We start from the raw sequence: 15,534 nt of genomic DNA, 5'->3' as shown, positions 1-15,534 counted from the left end.
ATCGCAGAATATTGAAATATTCGTGTGCAACCCTTGTTGATGTATGCAGTATAAGCATATTTACGCAACATACACTTATATATTATTACTATCCAGAAGTACTGTATTGTTGATTTCGTACTCGTCTTAGCGCACGGAGCCCGTGCTGTGCTTGGCTCAAACAAGACCTTTAACAAAGAGTCAACACCGACTCAACTACATCCACTAACTTCGTCATCTCCATCTTACATTTGTTGCCACAAAAAGTGTTACATTACTTGTATTCCTTCTAATGCCTACATATTCATTACATATTTCATAGTGAGTTATTGAAATATACCAGTCGGAGAAAAGTATATGGCCATTTGTGACAATATAATGTTACCATTTCACTTGTGAAATATTTCTTATATTTACTCCAACAATATGGATATTCTCAATATGGTTCATGTCTGCCTCAAGATTAAATCAATTACTATTTGAGCGTTTGATTTAGCAACCGGTGGCAATGCTTCGGTTAAGTTTATGATATAACTTTAAACCTAAGTTGATTTCGTGCAGTTCAGGTTTCGAGTTATTTGTGGTTATCTGTCTTGGCATCATTTTTATTTTAGAACAGGTTGTATCTGGCTTGCCTGACAAGCATATGCATATCCAAAACACACGAACATTAATCAAATTTAATAGAGCTACAATATAAATGACTTTTTGAGATGCAAATCTGAATTCATGCAGGGTTGGCAAAAGAATTAATTTGTATTTATCACATGATTCACATCAAAAGCTTTCCACTTTGTTTCTTCATCAGCTTCCTTCATGTAACATTCACAGTGCTCCCTTTTTACAAGGATACAAATGCGGGCCATAAAAAAGTACCCAGTGTAATAAGTAAGACCGCCTTATAATTTAGTACATGGTAAATAATTTTACTACGGTTCACTGAAATGCAATTCATTATCATACCCGCGTTATGACAGGAACCGTGTTATAATACAAGACATTATAGTGAGAGAGTGTTGTACATTTCTCTTTTTTCATAATGCTGTTAATGGGAGACATAAGTGACCAGTTTTATACGAGAGTGAGTCTTATACAGGTGATTGTTAAGTTGATTTTGGATTTAAAGGTTTGCTATCACTGCAAGTTTTTTTTTTAGCGCCTACAAGAAAGGTTATACGATAAAAAGTATGCATCAAAAAGGTGTTTTATAATTAGGGATACTCCAAGAAGGTTATCTTACGTCGGTGCATGAAAACACACACAAAAATTTAATGACGTAAAATCGCAGTATAATTTGTTTTTTTTGAGTCAAGAAGGAAATATGAGTGAAATAAATCACACACACACACAGATATATATATGTGTGTGTGTGGGTGTGTATGTGTGTGTGTGTGTGTGTGTGTGTGTGTGTGACAGGCAGCGTTATACTGAAAGGTTTTATAGCGGGGTCCACTGTACCGCTTTAACTCCTCTTAAATTTTGGGATTTATTGTAGATGCTGTGTGCGTAATAAATTCAGCACATTAATATTATCCGGTTACTGACTTGATGATGTGTTTATGAAGTCGTATCAACAGTGTGGATGATGAATGTCATTATCTCCTTGAATGTAGCTATTTCAGAGAACAATGAGAGCACCTATTACCCAAGCACACCTGTGTGAGACAAATGTGCTAAAGTTTAAAGAGTTATTGGGTTCTGAGAAACTTGGCGTTTTAAGAACTCTATTTAAAATGATTGATTAAATTTTATAAAAATTTCGCTAATTTCAAGTCATCTTTACTCGATGTGTTTATTGTTCTTTACTTTTCTAAGGACGAGATAAACATGATATCTTCATCATTGTAAGGCAGTGAGTTTACTAGAAATTAATTTGCGTTCCACATATTGTAATTTATAACCTCTCTTCACAAATATATCAATATCTATGTATTTAAGTTTCAACATGATCTTATTTCATGTAAAGTAATCACTGTAATAATTTAATAATGCTGTCAATCTGAGGTATATTGCAATTATTATGAAAACATAAATCTTTCATGGCTGATGTACACGCAGGATACACGAGTTATTATTATTTTACCTCAATACATACAAACATATCCCGCAAAAACAACCCACTTCAATGTCATTAGAGTAAATCAAACAGGAAATGCCTGATACCACCCCATCATATAAATCATTCTCACTTAATATCAGTTTCATACAACTTTATCCCGCACAAATATTTCACCTCAGCTAAGTATAATATATCACAAAAAAAAATTGTTCCACCACAGCATACTATATTCCACTACAGCCAACACCATCCATTCCAACATAGCCTACTCCATTCCAACACAGCCTACCCCATTCCAACATAGCCTAACAGCATATTCCTTTCCACCACAGCCTACTCCATCCATTCCAACATAGCCTACTCCCACTCCACCTCCTCTTACCCCATTCCAACATAGCCTACTCCATTCCACCACAGCCTATCCTATTCCAACATAGCCTACTCCATTCCACCACAGCCTATCCTATTCCAACATAGCCTACTCCATTCCACCACAGCCTATCCTATTCCAACATAACCTACTCCATTCCACCACAGCCTATCCTATTCCAACATAGCCTACTCCATTCCACCACAGCCTATCCTATTCCAACATAGCCTACTCCATTCCACCACAGCCTATCCTATTCCAACATAACCTACTCCATTCCACCACAAGCTATCCTATTCAAACACAGCCTACCCCATTCCAACATATCCTACTCCTTTCCATCACAGCCTACCCTATTCAAACACAGCCTACTCCATTCCAACATAGCCTACTCCATTCCACCACAGCTTATCCTATTCCAACATAGCCTACTCCATTCCACCACAGCCTATCCTATTACAACATAACCTACTCCATTCCACCACAGCCTATCCTATTCAAACACAGCCTACCACATTCCAACATATCCTACTCCATTCCACCACAGCCTATCCTATTCCAACACAGCCTACCCCGTCCAACACAACCTACTCCATTCCCCCACAGCCTACCTATTCAAACACAGCCTACCCAATTCCAACATAACCTACTCCTTTCCATCACAGCTTACTCTATTCAAGCTGTATTAAATCATAGTTCACTTCATTCAGCCAAAAGCCTAAATATATTATAAGTTCACTTCATTACTCCACCGCCCATCCAAATCAATTTAGCCCACTTCATTATGCACTAACACATTCCAGTCCCAGGGAAATGCCATAAAATGGATAATACTACGATTTCATCATAACCCAACAGACTTTTTTAAATATAAAAATTACCCATTCCATCACAGACAAATCAGATTCACCATAGCAACTTCATTTTATTATAGCTCACTCCATTCAAGCATGGCTCACCTATTCAAATTTCAATCAACGTCCATTTCATTCCACCATAGCTTCCGTCTGCTCCGATGGCCTAGTGGTTAGAGCGTCCGCCTCAGATGCGGAAGGTCGCGAGATTGAACCCCGGCCGAGTCATACCAAAGACGGTACTAACAGCTGCGTCGCTAGACGTTCAGCATTAAGAGGTTAGTGTTAGGACTGGTCGGCCTGGTGTCAGGATAATATGACTTGGTGGGACATCATGCTACATGTCTGAGGCACCAGGGCCCAGCAACGTGGAATGAATTGTCCAATAAACTTAGGCACAAAGACACAGTGATCACATTCAAGAGTGCTCTCAAAACTCACTTATTTTGACTGCAAGAACAAACTTAAAGACCTAATAATGTTTCCTGCCTTAAATATTCTCAGGATGTTTTTAATGTTTTCTAATTTCATGGTGTTTGTTTTTGTAATCATATCATTATATGTTTTTTTATCTTATATGTATTGTCTAATGTTGTAAAGCGCTTAGAGCTTCTAAAGATTATGCGCTATACAAAGTCCTCATTATTATTATTATTATTATTATTATTCCCTAGTGCTAGACATCCTATAAACTGCCACACTGCAGACATCGAAGTGATATGACTGAAAAGCTCTTAAAGCTAGGTTAAAAATCCAAATCACACACACACACACACACACACACACACACACACACACAATAACTTCCGTTCCGCCAATTCTATAAAAGCTCCTTGACGCCACAGTGACTCGGTGTTCTGAACTTTTTACACGAAAGGTACAGATTCGAAACCCAGCACAGCCCAGGTCAAGTCAGCACCCACGGCAGGGCCGGATCGGGAGGTTGGAGTAGGTTTCCGGATCCCTCCCCCGGCTAAAATAAAAACAACAAAATGTATCCACAAACAAACGTACAGTCTCTTGTCACTTGAAATTTGGCCATCGTTTCATTCTTGCGCATTGGGTATTATGCACATTTTGCGTTAAGCAGACACAGACTTTTTCTTTGGTACCCATTCGAAGAAGGTCGGTGCTATTTTAACATTGGTGGTGGTGGTGGTGAGGGGGACCCACAACACTTTACCTGGTCTGGCCCTGCGTGGTGTGATTCTGAGTGAGACACTTAAAATGTACTTCAGCTATGAGATAACGTTCCATGTGTTTGTGTGCGGTTAAACACGGATCATTCACTGCGACAACCAAACACTTTCCATTCTCCGCAGCCCACCCTGGTCATTATTATAGCCATTTCAATTCCAGTATAGTCCTCTCCATTGTACCATCACCATGGCTTTTCTCCGCTAGTAAATTGTTCTCTTCTATCGTGCTCATCAGCATCCATTTCCAAACAGGCACTCGTCCATCTGCCATCTATTTTGTATCTGACCTTCCCATGACCTTTCTTATTATCCAATGAAACAGTGCGATTGTACAAATCGTCAAGCTGCAACTTGTACAAAATTTCAGCAGACTTTAACTGACGTAGGTGGTAATCTTTACTAAAATAGACTAGTGATTTTTTTTTCTCAGACCGACAAGAATGGCTAATCAGCTGAACTTAGCGGTGGAATGCAGATCATTGTGTAAGCTACAATTCGACTCTAATAAACTAGACTACGAACGTTGTCTTTACTGATTTATAAATACAGAATAGGATATTTACTTTGGTTGCAGGGGTTTTCTTCATGGAGATTATTAACAAGGATTTGTTACCTAGCATTTGTATAACACTATATAGCGAGGATTGTTACCTAGCATTTGTATAAAACTACTTAGCGAGGATTGTTACCTAGCATTTGCATGCTACTCTATAGCGAGGATTGTTACCTAGCATTTGCTTACTACTGTATAGCGTGGATTGTTACCTAGCGTTTGTATAACACTATATAGCGAGGATTGTTACCTAGCATTTGTGCAACACTATATAGCGAGGATTGTTACCTAGCATTTGCTTACTACTGTATAGCGAGGATTGTTACCTAGCATTTGCATAACATTACTGAGCGAGGATTGTTACCTAGCATTTGTATAACACTATATAGCGAGGATTGTTACTTAGCATTTGTATAACACTGTATAGCGAGGATTGTTACTTAGCATTTGCATACCACTATATAGCGATGATTGTTACCTAGCATTTGCTTAACACTATATAGCGAGGATTGTTACTTAGCATTTGTATAACACTATATAGCGATGATTGTTACCTAGCATTTGCATAACACTATATAGCGAGGAGTGTTACATAGCATTTGCTTAATACTATATAGCGATGATTGTAATGATGTGTCATCAAAACCAATGCATACATACTCATCTACATTAAAGGACACCGTGCACAAATAAATGAGTCATCCAGGAGCTATGGTGCACTGAGTACTCCCTCATTATCATGCAACTTGATATTACACTAACTTTTATAAGAGGTCATGGTAATGGGTCATTTGTTTTAATATTAACATTATATGTAAATAACTTAATATAAGAATAAGTGGTGGTGTAAAGCGTCCATTTTAACGTTTCTAGTGAACTGGGTGAGAATAGCAATATGCAAGCTATTCAAACTTGTGAGTTTATTTTAAAAAATTTAACTCAAGAATTATATTCATATTTCCAGTCAGATTGAAATCACAACTATCCACCGCCACTCTCAGATTCTGAGTCTTTATTGTGGATCGTGTAGGAATGGAAATATGGAGAAATAAACCACCAGAATCGTACATCTGCATACGATTCTTTGTCTTCTTTTCTTTTGTTCTTAACAATGATGAGAGAACCAGACTTGTGTAATTCAACGCTTTTCTTGGGACTTTTGAAGCGTGATGCGGAAGAGAGAATATGACCATACAGAACGCCTTTCTTTCTCGTTTCATGCTATGGAAAGCAGGAGAGCTACCGACTTTCACTCATGTTACTAATTCAGAAAGGCGGGACAAAACGTGCAACTTCAAATTGTACCTTATTAGCAGTAATATGATGATATGAGCGGAACGGCAGCTTGCGTAGATTAAGTGGAATTGAATATAACTCTGCTCTGTAACTAATACTTTGATTATTCTCTGATCTGGCTGGTAACACAAAAAATGCTTGCCCTTATCTATTCAGACCGGAACAGACTGAAAATTGACAGTTAAGGGAGCAAAGAGCATGCAGCCGAACATAAAACAATATTAATGGTAGATAAGTGTATTTTGCACAAGGAATTGAAGCTGATGCACACATTTTATTTCAAACATTCTGACATGATCCCATCATCCATCCGCAGTTACTAAGTCGTCGGTGAGAGGGTAGGTTGGGATAAGAGTAGTTGACTTCAGTGATATATATATATATATATATATATATATATATATATATATATATATATATATATATATATATATATATATAATGATTCCAAATAATCAACTATAAATGATTATAATATATAACTTTGAGTTTTATTTTTACGCCATTAATTTCTAAGTTTAATGTTTTCACTACCACGAACAAGCATATTTACCGGATTTACGGTATACCATTTCAGTTATGCATTCTTAAGGGTTGTCGATCATCAGTATAATGCGTCCGGGTTTTTTTCTGTCTTTCTTTCTTTTTCGTAAGATATACGGGTGAATGGTAATTCTACGGGAACACAGAGAACCGTTTCCAACTATGCCACAATGAAATTTTCTTTGAAAACAGAAAGCAGCTGGAGCAGACGGTTGCTCGATTCTGAGAACTGATTGTCGAATTTTAAATTTAAACTTATTCCCAACACTAGTCGATTTTCGATGGTAAGGTCATTGTGGTTCAACAGCAGATCTTAATTTTTCAAGAACTGTCTGAAATGAGTTTTATTGTTAAACTATCACTCTAGACATGGGCTCCGTTTCTCTTTATCTTGGCGATATAAAAAGTAATGATTATCTGAAATGATACGTTATTTCCCTTCCAGTATAATGTTACTTTTTAAATTTCATAGAATTCATTTTTAATTGGGCTGTAATATAGCAATGCGTATAGAATAAGGCATGGGTTTTTAAAAAAAATTCCAGCATAATGACTTTTTTTAAAAACCTTCACCGCTTCCCCAAAAATACAATAAAATATTTTTCAAACAAAAAATATCGAAATTATGCCCCCCCCCCCATCTGAGTAACATAATTGTAACATCAACTACTTATCAAACGTTGTAAAGTAACAATGCTACAAGAACCTTGTGCAAAAATTGGAGCCATACAAGTTTATCGCGATATAAGCAAGACCGCCTTATATTGCAGTGCATCACATGAACAATACGAATTACATGTATATTGGATAGGACAATACTCCTGTTATTTAAGGAACAGCGTTATATACAACAAAGAAACAGCGAAACATACGGTGGCAACTTATCTTGTAAAACTTAACTTTATCGTAATGATGACCCAGAAATCACACGTCTAACATCTTTGCTTTTCAAACAAGGATACGATAAAAGATATAGTATCATGCATTTATCTAGAAAGAAACATACATACGAATAGAGTCTAAAGTTCTATCAAGTGGCTTGACTTGTATATCAGACAAGTCTTATCATAAAGTTGAAATGTACTAATCTAAATCGTGAAGTTTCAAGAATACTTCAGCTGCACGAAGATAGCTCTGCAACTGTGAGTAAAGTGGTAGTTCTTGGTCCACGCGCGCCCATCTTCTTCTCTCCGCGCATTCACTGCTATCAATTTTAGTTTCACGTGGAAGCCGCATAATGTCTGATAACTTAATAGTCCACCTCTGTACTTCACACGAATAAATGAAAACACGATTCGTGTAAAAAGTAAAAAAGATAGTACTAAAATTGATCAGAGAAAGAGAGAGAGAGATTTGTCATTTAAATTGAGGGTTCAGTTCAAAAGTGTGCCTTACATAATTTTCATTTAATTTTTTGTGCATGTACGTCCTCTAAGTTACTCTGTATGTCATCATTCGAGATTTAGGATTCGGATATGAGTCACGGCCGTTCTGGTGGACGGTGGTGGGAGATGTACCACGTACTCTGAACCCTGAACATCGGGTGTCCAGTTTCTACGTGTTTTCTTGATTCATGTGTGTTTCTATATCGAACAGAATGGAAGACGGAGGGTGTAATTCTCAATCATAACGAGTCACATAATAGGTCACCCGTATTTGACTTGAAAATGTATATTTTATAGTGAATTAATTGTGGAATAAAATGAATGTATGCACATACATGCACACACACACACACACACACACACACACACACACAGGTCTACGAAGTTTGCATTTGGACCCGACATATAAGCAAACACACAAGGTAGCATACCATTCTTAAAATAAGTTCCTTAATGTTTTCATAAAATATATGCACTGTATACAATGTGTTTTAATCATGAGTAACTACACATACATTTTGTGTGCAAAAACCTCTATCTATCTATCTATCTATCTATCTATCTATCTATCTATCTATCTATCTATCTATCTACATATGCGCACAGGCTAGCGAGATACTAATTTCGCACTGTCCGTTGTCAGTTTATTGCCTTTATCTTAATCAATCCCTGACACACGTGATCCCTTGCTGGATCCAGTGCACTTGAAATGATTGTTATTCGCCATATGATTTGTATCCTTTATATATGGCCCTTCGTGGAATCGTCAGACGCACTAAAGTTAATCCTGCCAAACAAACATGAATTATCCTACCGGAGACCAAAAAACCTCAAAGGACATCCTATTTAGCACGAAGCTAACGCCAATCACTAATCAAGACCACCCTAGTCAATCTGGCCCCTGTGGCGATAAAAAGTGCAAAACCTGTCAACATATGATATAGTCCAGGACATTTTCTAGCACAGTGACTAGAGAAAAATTAAACATACATGGTCTAAACAAAACGTGCAAAACTGAGAATGTCATTTATCTCATCACATGTAAGATCTGTAGCCTTCAGTATGTCGGAGAAACTGAAAAGCTACACAAAAGGATCAAAATTCATAGATCTGATTGGATGACAAAAAAGCTGTACAGAAGCCCGGTTGCAGAACACTTCTCCCCTGGCCACACGTTCAGTGATATAACACTTATTGCTAATGCTCACAACCTCTACTGGAGTCCCCAGACCAGGAAAGAAAAGGAATCTTGCTGGATCCAGTGCACTTGAAAGGATTGTTATACGCCATATGATGGTTAAATTTGAGTATTTAATACTATCAATGAACCAGTTCACCTTACATGGGTGTACACTGTTAACTAATTAACGAGATAATCTTGCAGTTGAACAAAAGTCTCCCTACGGCAGATGTGTTGATTTAACAATCTCAGTCGAAACCAGAGAAAAACATTCACTGTAGCTTTTCTCGTCTTTGTGATTTTCCCTAAAGCCAATGTTTCTTTGGGGATTGTGTTTAGTTAGTTTTTTTTTATGCAACTGCATATTAGATTCTATGTTGCTTGCATCAGAATCATACCTATAAGCGAGTACATGCGGTAATTTCTTTTTTTTAAAATTTAGTTACAAACTTGCTCATTTGCTCAACTTGATTCTTTAAACAGATTTTGTTGATTATATTTGAATTAGAGATTGGCATTTTTTTTTAAAAAAGCCCTCAAACGGCTGCTTGATTGGGTTGTTTATTTATGGGGATTTGTATTGCCTCAAAATAATAAAACTGTTACAAACTACAATACTTCTTTAGTATGGTTAATTAACAACCATTTCTGTATCAAATCAACTCGCCTTCCTTGAGTAAACACCATCGTAAAATAAAATAATTTATTTTATCACAAGAGTGATATTCTCGTAACATGTCCTGGGTTCTAACCTACAAGGAGGTGGAATATTTATTTTACTACACCTTGATGAGAAGATCCAAGATCTACAGCAACCGGAAGAAAGCAATCTAGATTCGCATGGCCGCCAGCAAAAAAGTGATTTACAACACCACATGAACAGTTGCATGACAACCGCCGGAGCCCCCCCCCCCCCGCAATAGACGGGGGTGGGGTGGGGTGGTGTGTGCAAAATTCCATCAAACATCTATTTTTATTGAGAAGGAGCCCATATTTAAGTTTTGCGGTGTGGGGGTGGCGCCCAAAATTGTTTGCTACGCTTGAATAATTTTGACTGGCTATAATATCTTGATGGACCAATTCATCGTTTATGAACACACCGTGCCTGTAATTACTGCTACAAATTTGCAACATTAGAAAAAGACTGCTTAATTCAGACGCGTTCATTTAATAACCACAGTACGTTCCGTTATATGTAGTTACTCTTTAATAATGGAAAACACAGAAAGATTTCTACTCAGGAACAAGGTAAGACTGAAATATACCAAATCAGATCGTACACAAGTGAAATGTACAGTAAACATTTGTCTTTAACGAAACAAAGCTAACTTTGTAGTTTCGAGTTTAAAAATATAATCACTGCATTTAAATTAGTTAGCAATCTCTTCGAATTAAGATGTCTTTTGTGTAATAATAATAATAATAATAATAATAAATGACGCAATGAAAATGATCGGTCTATTACTCCAATACAAACACTGATTATGATGGATAATGTACAACATAAACACAAACTACCTTACTATCATCAACATCAACACCTGTCATAATAAACCATCACCACTTGTCCTTCCTCACACATTGTCACCTAGCGATCAAGGTAAGAAATATTACTTTTCACGGATGGTAAAGATTGCATTATTGAATTCCCAGATCTATGTAAACATTGATGTTCTGACATTAGTAGAAACGTTTTAACACAGTTTCTTAATTTATGCAAATATAAATCTTCTAATTTATTTATTCGTCTAGCTAGTTAGATGCTAGTTTTTATTTCTAGGACGAAACTAGGTTACATTCCTGAGTAATTGTTACAGACTGTACAATGAACACTTTGGAGTGAAAATCTACAATAATTTTCATTTTTGCAAAATGCCTTTTTCTGTTTTGTGTGCGCATGTGTGTTGTTGTGGGGGTAAGGATGAGGATGAGAGCCAAGCGAGGCAGCTGTTAGTACCACTTTTGTAAGTCTTTGGTATGACTCGGCCGGGGATCGAACCCACGACCTCCCGCATTCGAAGCGGACGCTCTAACCACTAGGCCACCGGATCGGTCGAGGTACGAGTTCAACTTGAAGAGTGGTTTGAGTTGAAAAACTGGATGTGCCGGATAGAGAGATCGATATAAAAATAGAAAGATCACCAGTTACCTGCACTGATCATGTCACCTGTTCGCATCCTCCAAGCTAGGAATTTGGTAGAGAATCAGTGAAGTTCGTAGCTCCGTTATCATAACCAGACTACACAAAATACATGTAGGTCATATACCATTTCATATGTTTAAAAATAGCATTAGCAGAAAACGTCGGAGAAAAATGACACTCAACCACTGTAATCCAGTCCGTAAACTGACAAAATGTGTCTGAACTGTTTCGTAATAGGTATATAGGACTGTTACATGTAAGGTTGTTAACACAGAACAAATGAAATTACCTTTCGGCCTCACGAAACTACAACTCACTTAAATAAATACTCTGTGATGTGTATGCGTGTGTATGTGTGGAAAATAATGCCTCTAGTGTTGAATCTACAATTCATTTGGGTTGGAACTGTTGCTTAAGAACGTACTTAATAACTGATTAATGATTAATCAACTGAATCATTTTTGTTCCTTTGAATGAATGGATGGTGTTTTACTAGTGTTAAAAATCCAAATACACAAACAAAATAAAGACACTGTATACGTTGATTCTACAATATCTGGCAAATTTTATGCAATAAATTTCAGACAAAACAGCGTAATTAAACAGACTCCAATTTCATCCTGTGTACCAAACATTTCGTAGTGTTGATCATTGATACGGATTCAAAGAAGATACATTTAGCCAGAGTTGGGTAAACATTACTGGGGTCTACTATTCTATGGCAGGAAATGTTAGTATGCTGGAATTCTAAACAAAACCCCCAAACCCCAGCATAAAAAAACAAACGCCGACTCTTAAGAGTAAAAAGATACACATACCTTCAGGATGTTTAATGCTATTTTCTTCATGCCTGCCGTTGAAGTGGAAAACCCAAGTCCTTGTTATCTACACAACACTAGTAGTAAGGTGAGATCGGCGATGCGTTTCCCATGTTTGCAGCAGCAGCAATAATAACAGCTCGAGACTGGTCATAGTCTGGTCCAGGATTTCGTAGGTTTTTGCACTGAATATACCAGATGGTGTCATCAACCTATAAACCATAAGACCAGTTTATAAGGGATGCCTGGAGAGCATTTATCTTTCATTTCCATCTTAACGTACTGTACAATCTATATATTGTAACTAATCAATCTAAGGCAATCATAAGACTGCATAAATTTACCACATAATAATAACACACACACACACACACCAGTCGTTACTGTGGGCACGTGCATGTGGCAAAATGAAATGGCTCTATTCTTTTAATTTTTACGAAAGTATGTTAATCATTAGCCTAAAATGACACTTCTTGAAAATTATATACAACTGTGCAAATCTATCCTTCGAAAAAATATCGAAGTCCTTCAAACGACTATCGAAGTCCTTCAAACGATTATTGAAATGTCATGTCTTTATTGATTACTAAAAGCTGTATTTCATAAGATGTTAATACACATGCAAGTATTACATATATCGCGATTTTTAATTTGCAAGCTAAAATCAATCACACTTGTGGTAGCTGTTCTAGTGGAAAACAATGCAACCAGGATATGCCCCCCAACCACTTCCCAGACAGAAAAATGAAGAAGACTGCCTCATTGGCGGAGTGAGTGTTTGTGGCGCCCTACTTTGTTACATAGAACAGTTTTCATGTCAGTTGCTCACCTCCCCCTCCCCCCCCCCCCGCCAGTTTTATGAAGAAACCTCGTCCTAACACTATGGTGAAGGTGAAATACTATGAACATTTCAGCAACACACACACACACACACCCAAAAAAAAAAAAGAAACAGAGAAGCTCTAAACGGAGCCTCCCTTTGCCTGACGACCGAGGGCAATTTCCCTCTCACAACCCCTACCCTCCTCCCGCCTCTAGACCAAATGTTAAATGGTAAATGTTTTTTAAAATAAGATGGACATATTATCGAGACATAGTAATTTTCATCCCCTCGCAATGACTTTTATCACGGTCCCAGGCAACTAATTCATAATTTACCGCAAAATTACACCATCCCACCAAGCCTTTAAATATTGCCAAACACTCCCGGGGAATCATATGAACCTAACCCTGTGATACTGTTGCTGGCATTTTTCAAGGTCAGTATCTGTCTTCAGAGTTCCAGGAATAGCTACTGTATCAGTTTGCACTCCATACTGTAAAATAGATAGCTAAATTATGTAATGTTTCATAGGATAGGAAAATCCAGCTGTAATTAAAGCATGATTGAAGACACATGTGGTCTATACCTCTGTGTTGACTGCTTCGCGTATACAAATTTATAAAAGACTGCACTAAATGCAGTCTTAGATTCGTAATAAGTTGTTGGTTGTCAACAACTGCACTTTCTGGTGTGCAAGCCAAATGACGGACATCATTGTACGTTTCATTATACGAGTATGATATTTTGTTTAAGACTATGTGGAAGGGTTCAAGGCTTCTAGTTATTAAATTGAACAAATATATTTTCGTGTTATAAAGGGTAAAGTACTATATTTTTCGCGTTGAAGAGGGTAAAATAAAATATTTTCGAATAGTTTTGAAAGACTCGGGTGATTTTAAAAACATTTTTTCAAACTTTTTATATATTTCTCCAAATTTTGCTGATAAAAATATGTGCTTTTTCAACGTTCGTTCCTGTCCCCGACATTTTGTATTCTATATTTATGCAAAATGTTATACATTCTTCAAACATCATGCCTCATGTCTTACCCTTATGCAGTTTTGTCTCGCATTGGTATTTACTCGTAAGACCATGTCTGCCATTTTTGTGGCAAATACCTAGGTCAAACAAAGAGCTTAAACTGGTCAAAAGTTTGGCCAGGTTTTTGGTAACTCCATACAGTATGACACTTTATAATTGCCAACATTGCAATACTCCGTATACTGATGTTATTATTCATATGCTTGTCACGTGTTCAAAACTCAAAGAATAGGGATCTGTTTTGGTTGCATATTATCAATAATTTTGATATTGTACTTGGTGCGTATCTTCAAAATATATTTAACGAAGAATTTGTTCAGCACTTACTGGGAAGGGAATTCCCATAAACATGTGGACTGAATGTCCCAGAAGCCTACATAAATGTTATGATGTCAGCTGCTATATTTTCTGCAGGAAGCCTAAATGAATTTTGTAACTAATAGAATGTTTGTTAGCTTGTGACGTTTTAAGGTTAACTAACGAAACAACGATAAATAAATGAATTTACTCGAAATTATCCCGCCGTGTTACCTTTATAACTTGACTACACAGCTTTTGTTACGTAGCTATATAATTGCTCATATATTTTGATGTAATATCTCTGCTAGTTTTACGATGAACCGAACCTCACACTGGATGGAACACCTATTCCAGTTGTTGAGGAAACCAAATTTTTAGGTATAATCTTTGACAGAAAACTGACCTTTATTCCACACCTAAAGAACTTAAAAGCTAAATGCTTAAAAGCACTTAACCTACTTAAAGTAGTAGCGCACACTGACTGGGGTGCTCATAGAAAAGTCATCCTAAATTTATACAGAACGTTTATTCGCTCCAAACTAGACTATGGTTGCGTTGTGTATGGTTCTGCCAGAAAATCGTATCTTAAAATGCTTGATCCAATTCATCATCAGGGAATAAGACTGGCTCTGGGAGCATTTAAAACATCCCCGTGTGAAAGCCTTCTAGCTGAGGCGAATGAACCACCGTTATCGCATCGTAGAGAAATGCTTTCCGCACAATATGCTCTCAAATTAAAATCAAACCCTCTGAATCCTGCTTTTTCGGCTGTTATTCAACCCAAATACAAAACTTTATACGAAAATAAACCAAACGCCATACCTTCCTTTGGCATTAGAATATCATCCAGCCTTGACACTACAAATATAGATCTTTCAAAAATTCAGAAAACATCCATCTCCGAAACACCACCCTGGCTAATTAAACAACCAAAAGTACGTTTTACGCTACACGATGGGAAAAAGTCCGAAACAAACCCTTCTATCTTCCA

At 37.0% G+C, this 15,534-nt stretch overlaps 1 protein-coding gene and 1 non-coding gene across 2 annotated transcripts in view; both read right to left on the bottom strand.

The window, feature by feature from the left end:
• The window catches only part of LOC149790496 (uncharacterized), a 116,926-nt gene extending 104,344 nt beyond the window's left edge, over positions 1-12,582 (bottom strand). Inside the window, exon 1 of the mRNA XM_089972543.1 lies at positions 12,380-12,582. Within this exon, the coding sequence (XP_089828669.1) occupies positions 12,380-12,409 (30 nt within the window). The 5' untranslated portion in view covers positions 12,410-12,582. The remainder of the gene's footprint in view (positions 1-12,379) is intronic.
• On the bottom strand, positions 11,397-11,469 carry Trnas-cga (transfer RNA serine (anticodon CGA)). Its single transcript has one exon. It is a non-coding gene; the product is annotated as a tRNA-Ser (tRNA).
• Positions 12,583-15,534: the final 2,952 nt, after the last annotated feature.

The sequence above is a fragment of the Sinohyriopsis cumingii genome, chromosome 10 (assembly GCF_028554795.1).
Source record: "Sinohyriopsis cumingii isolate HCF-2022 chromosome 10, ASM2855479v2, whole genome shotgun sequence".
Lineage (NCBI taxonomy): Eukaryota > Metazoa > Mollusca > Bivalvia > Unionida > Unionidae > Sinohyriopsis > Sinohyriopsis cumingii.
Note: the sequence above shows the minus strand (reverse complement) of the source record. Positions and strands in the feature narration are given on the sequence as shown.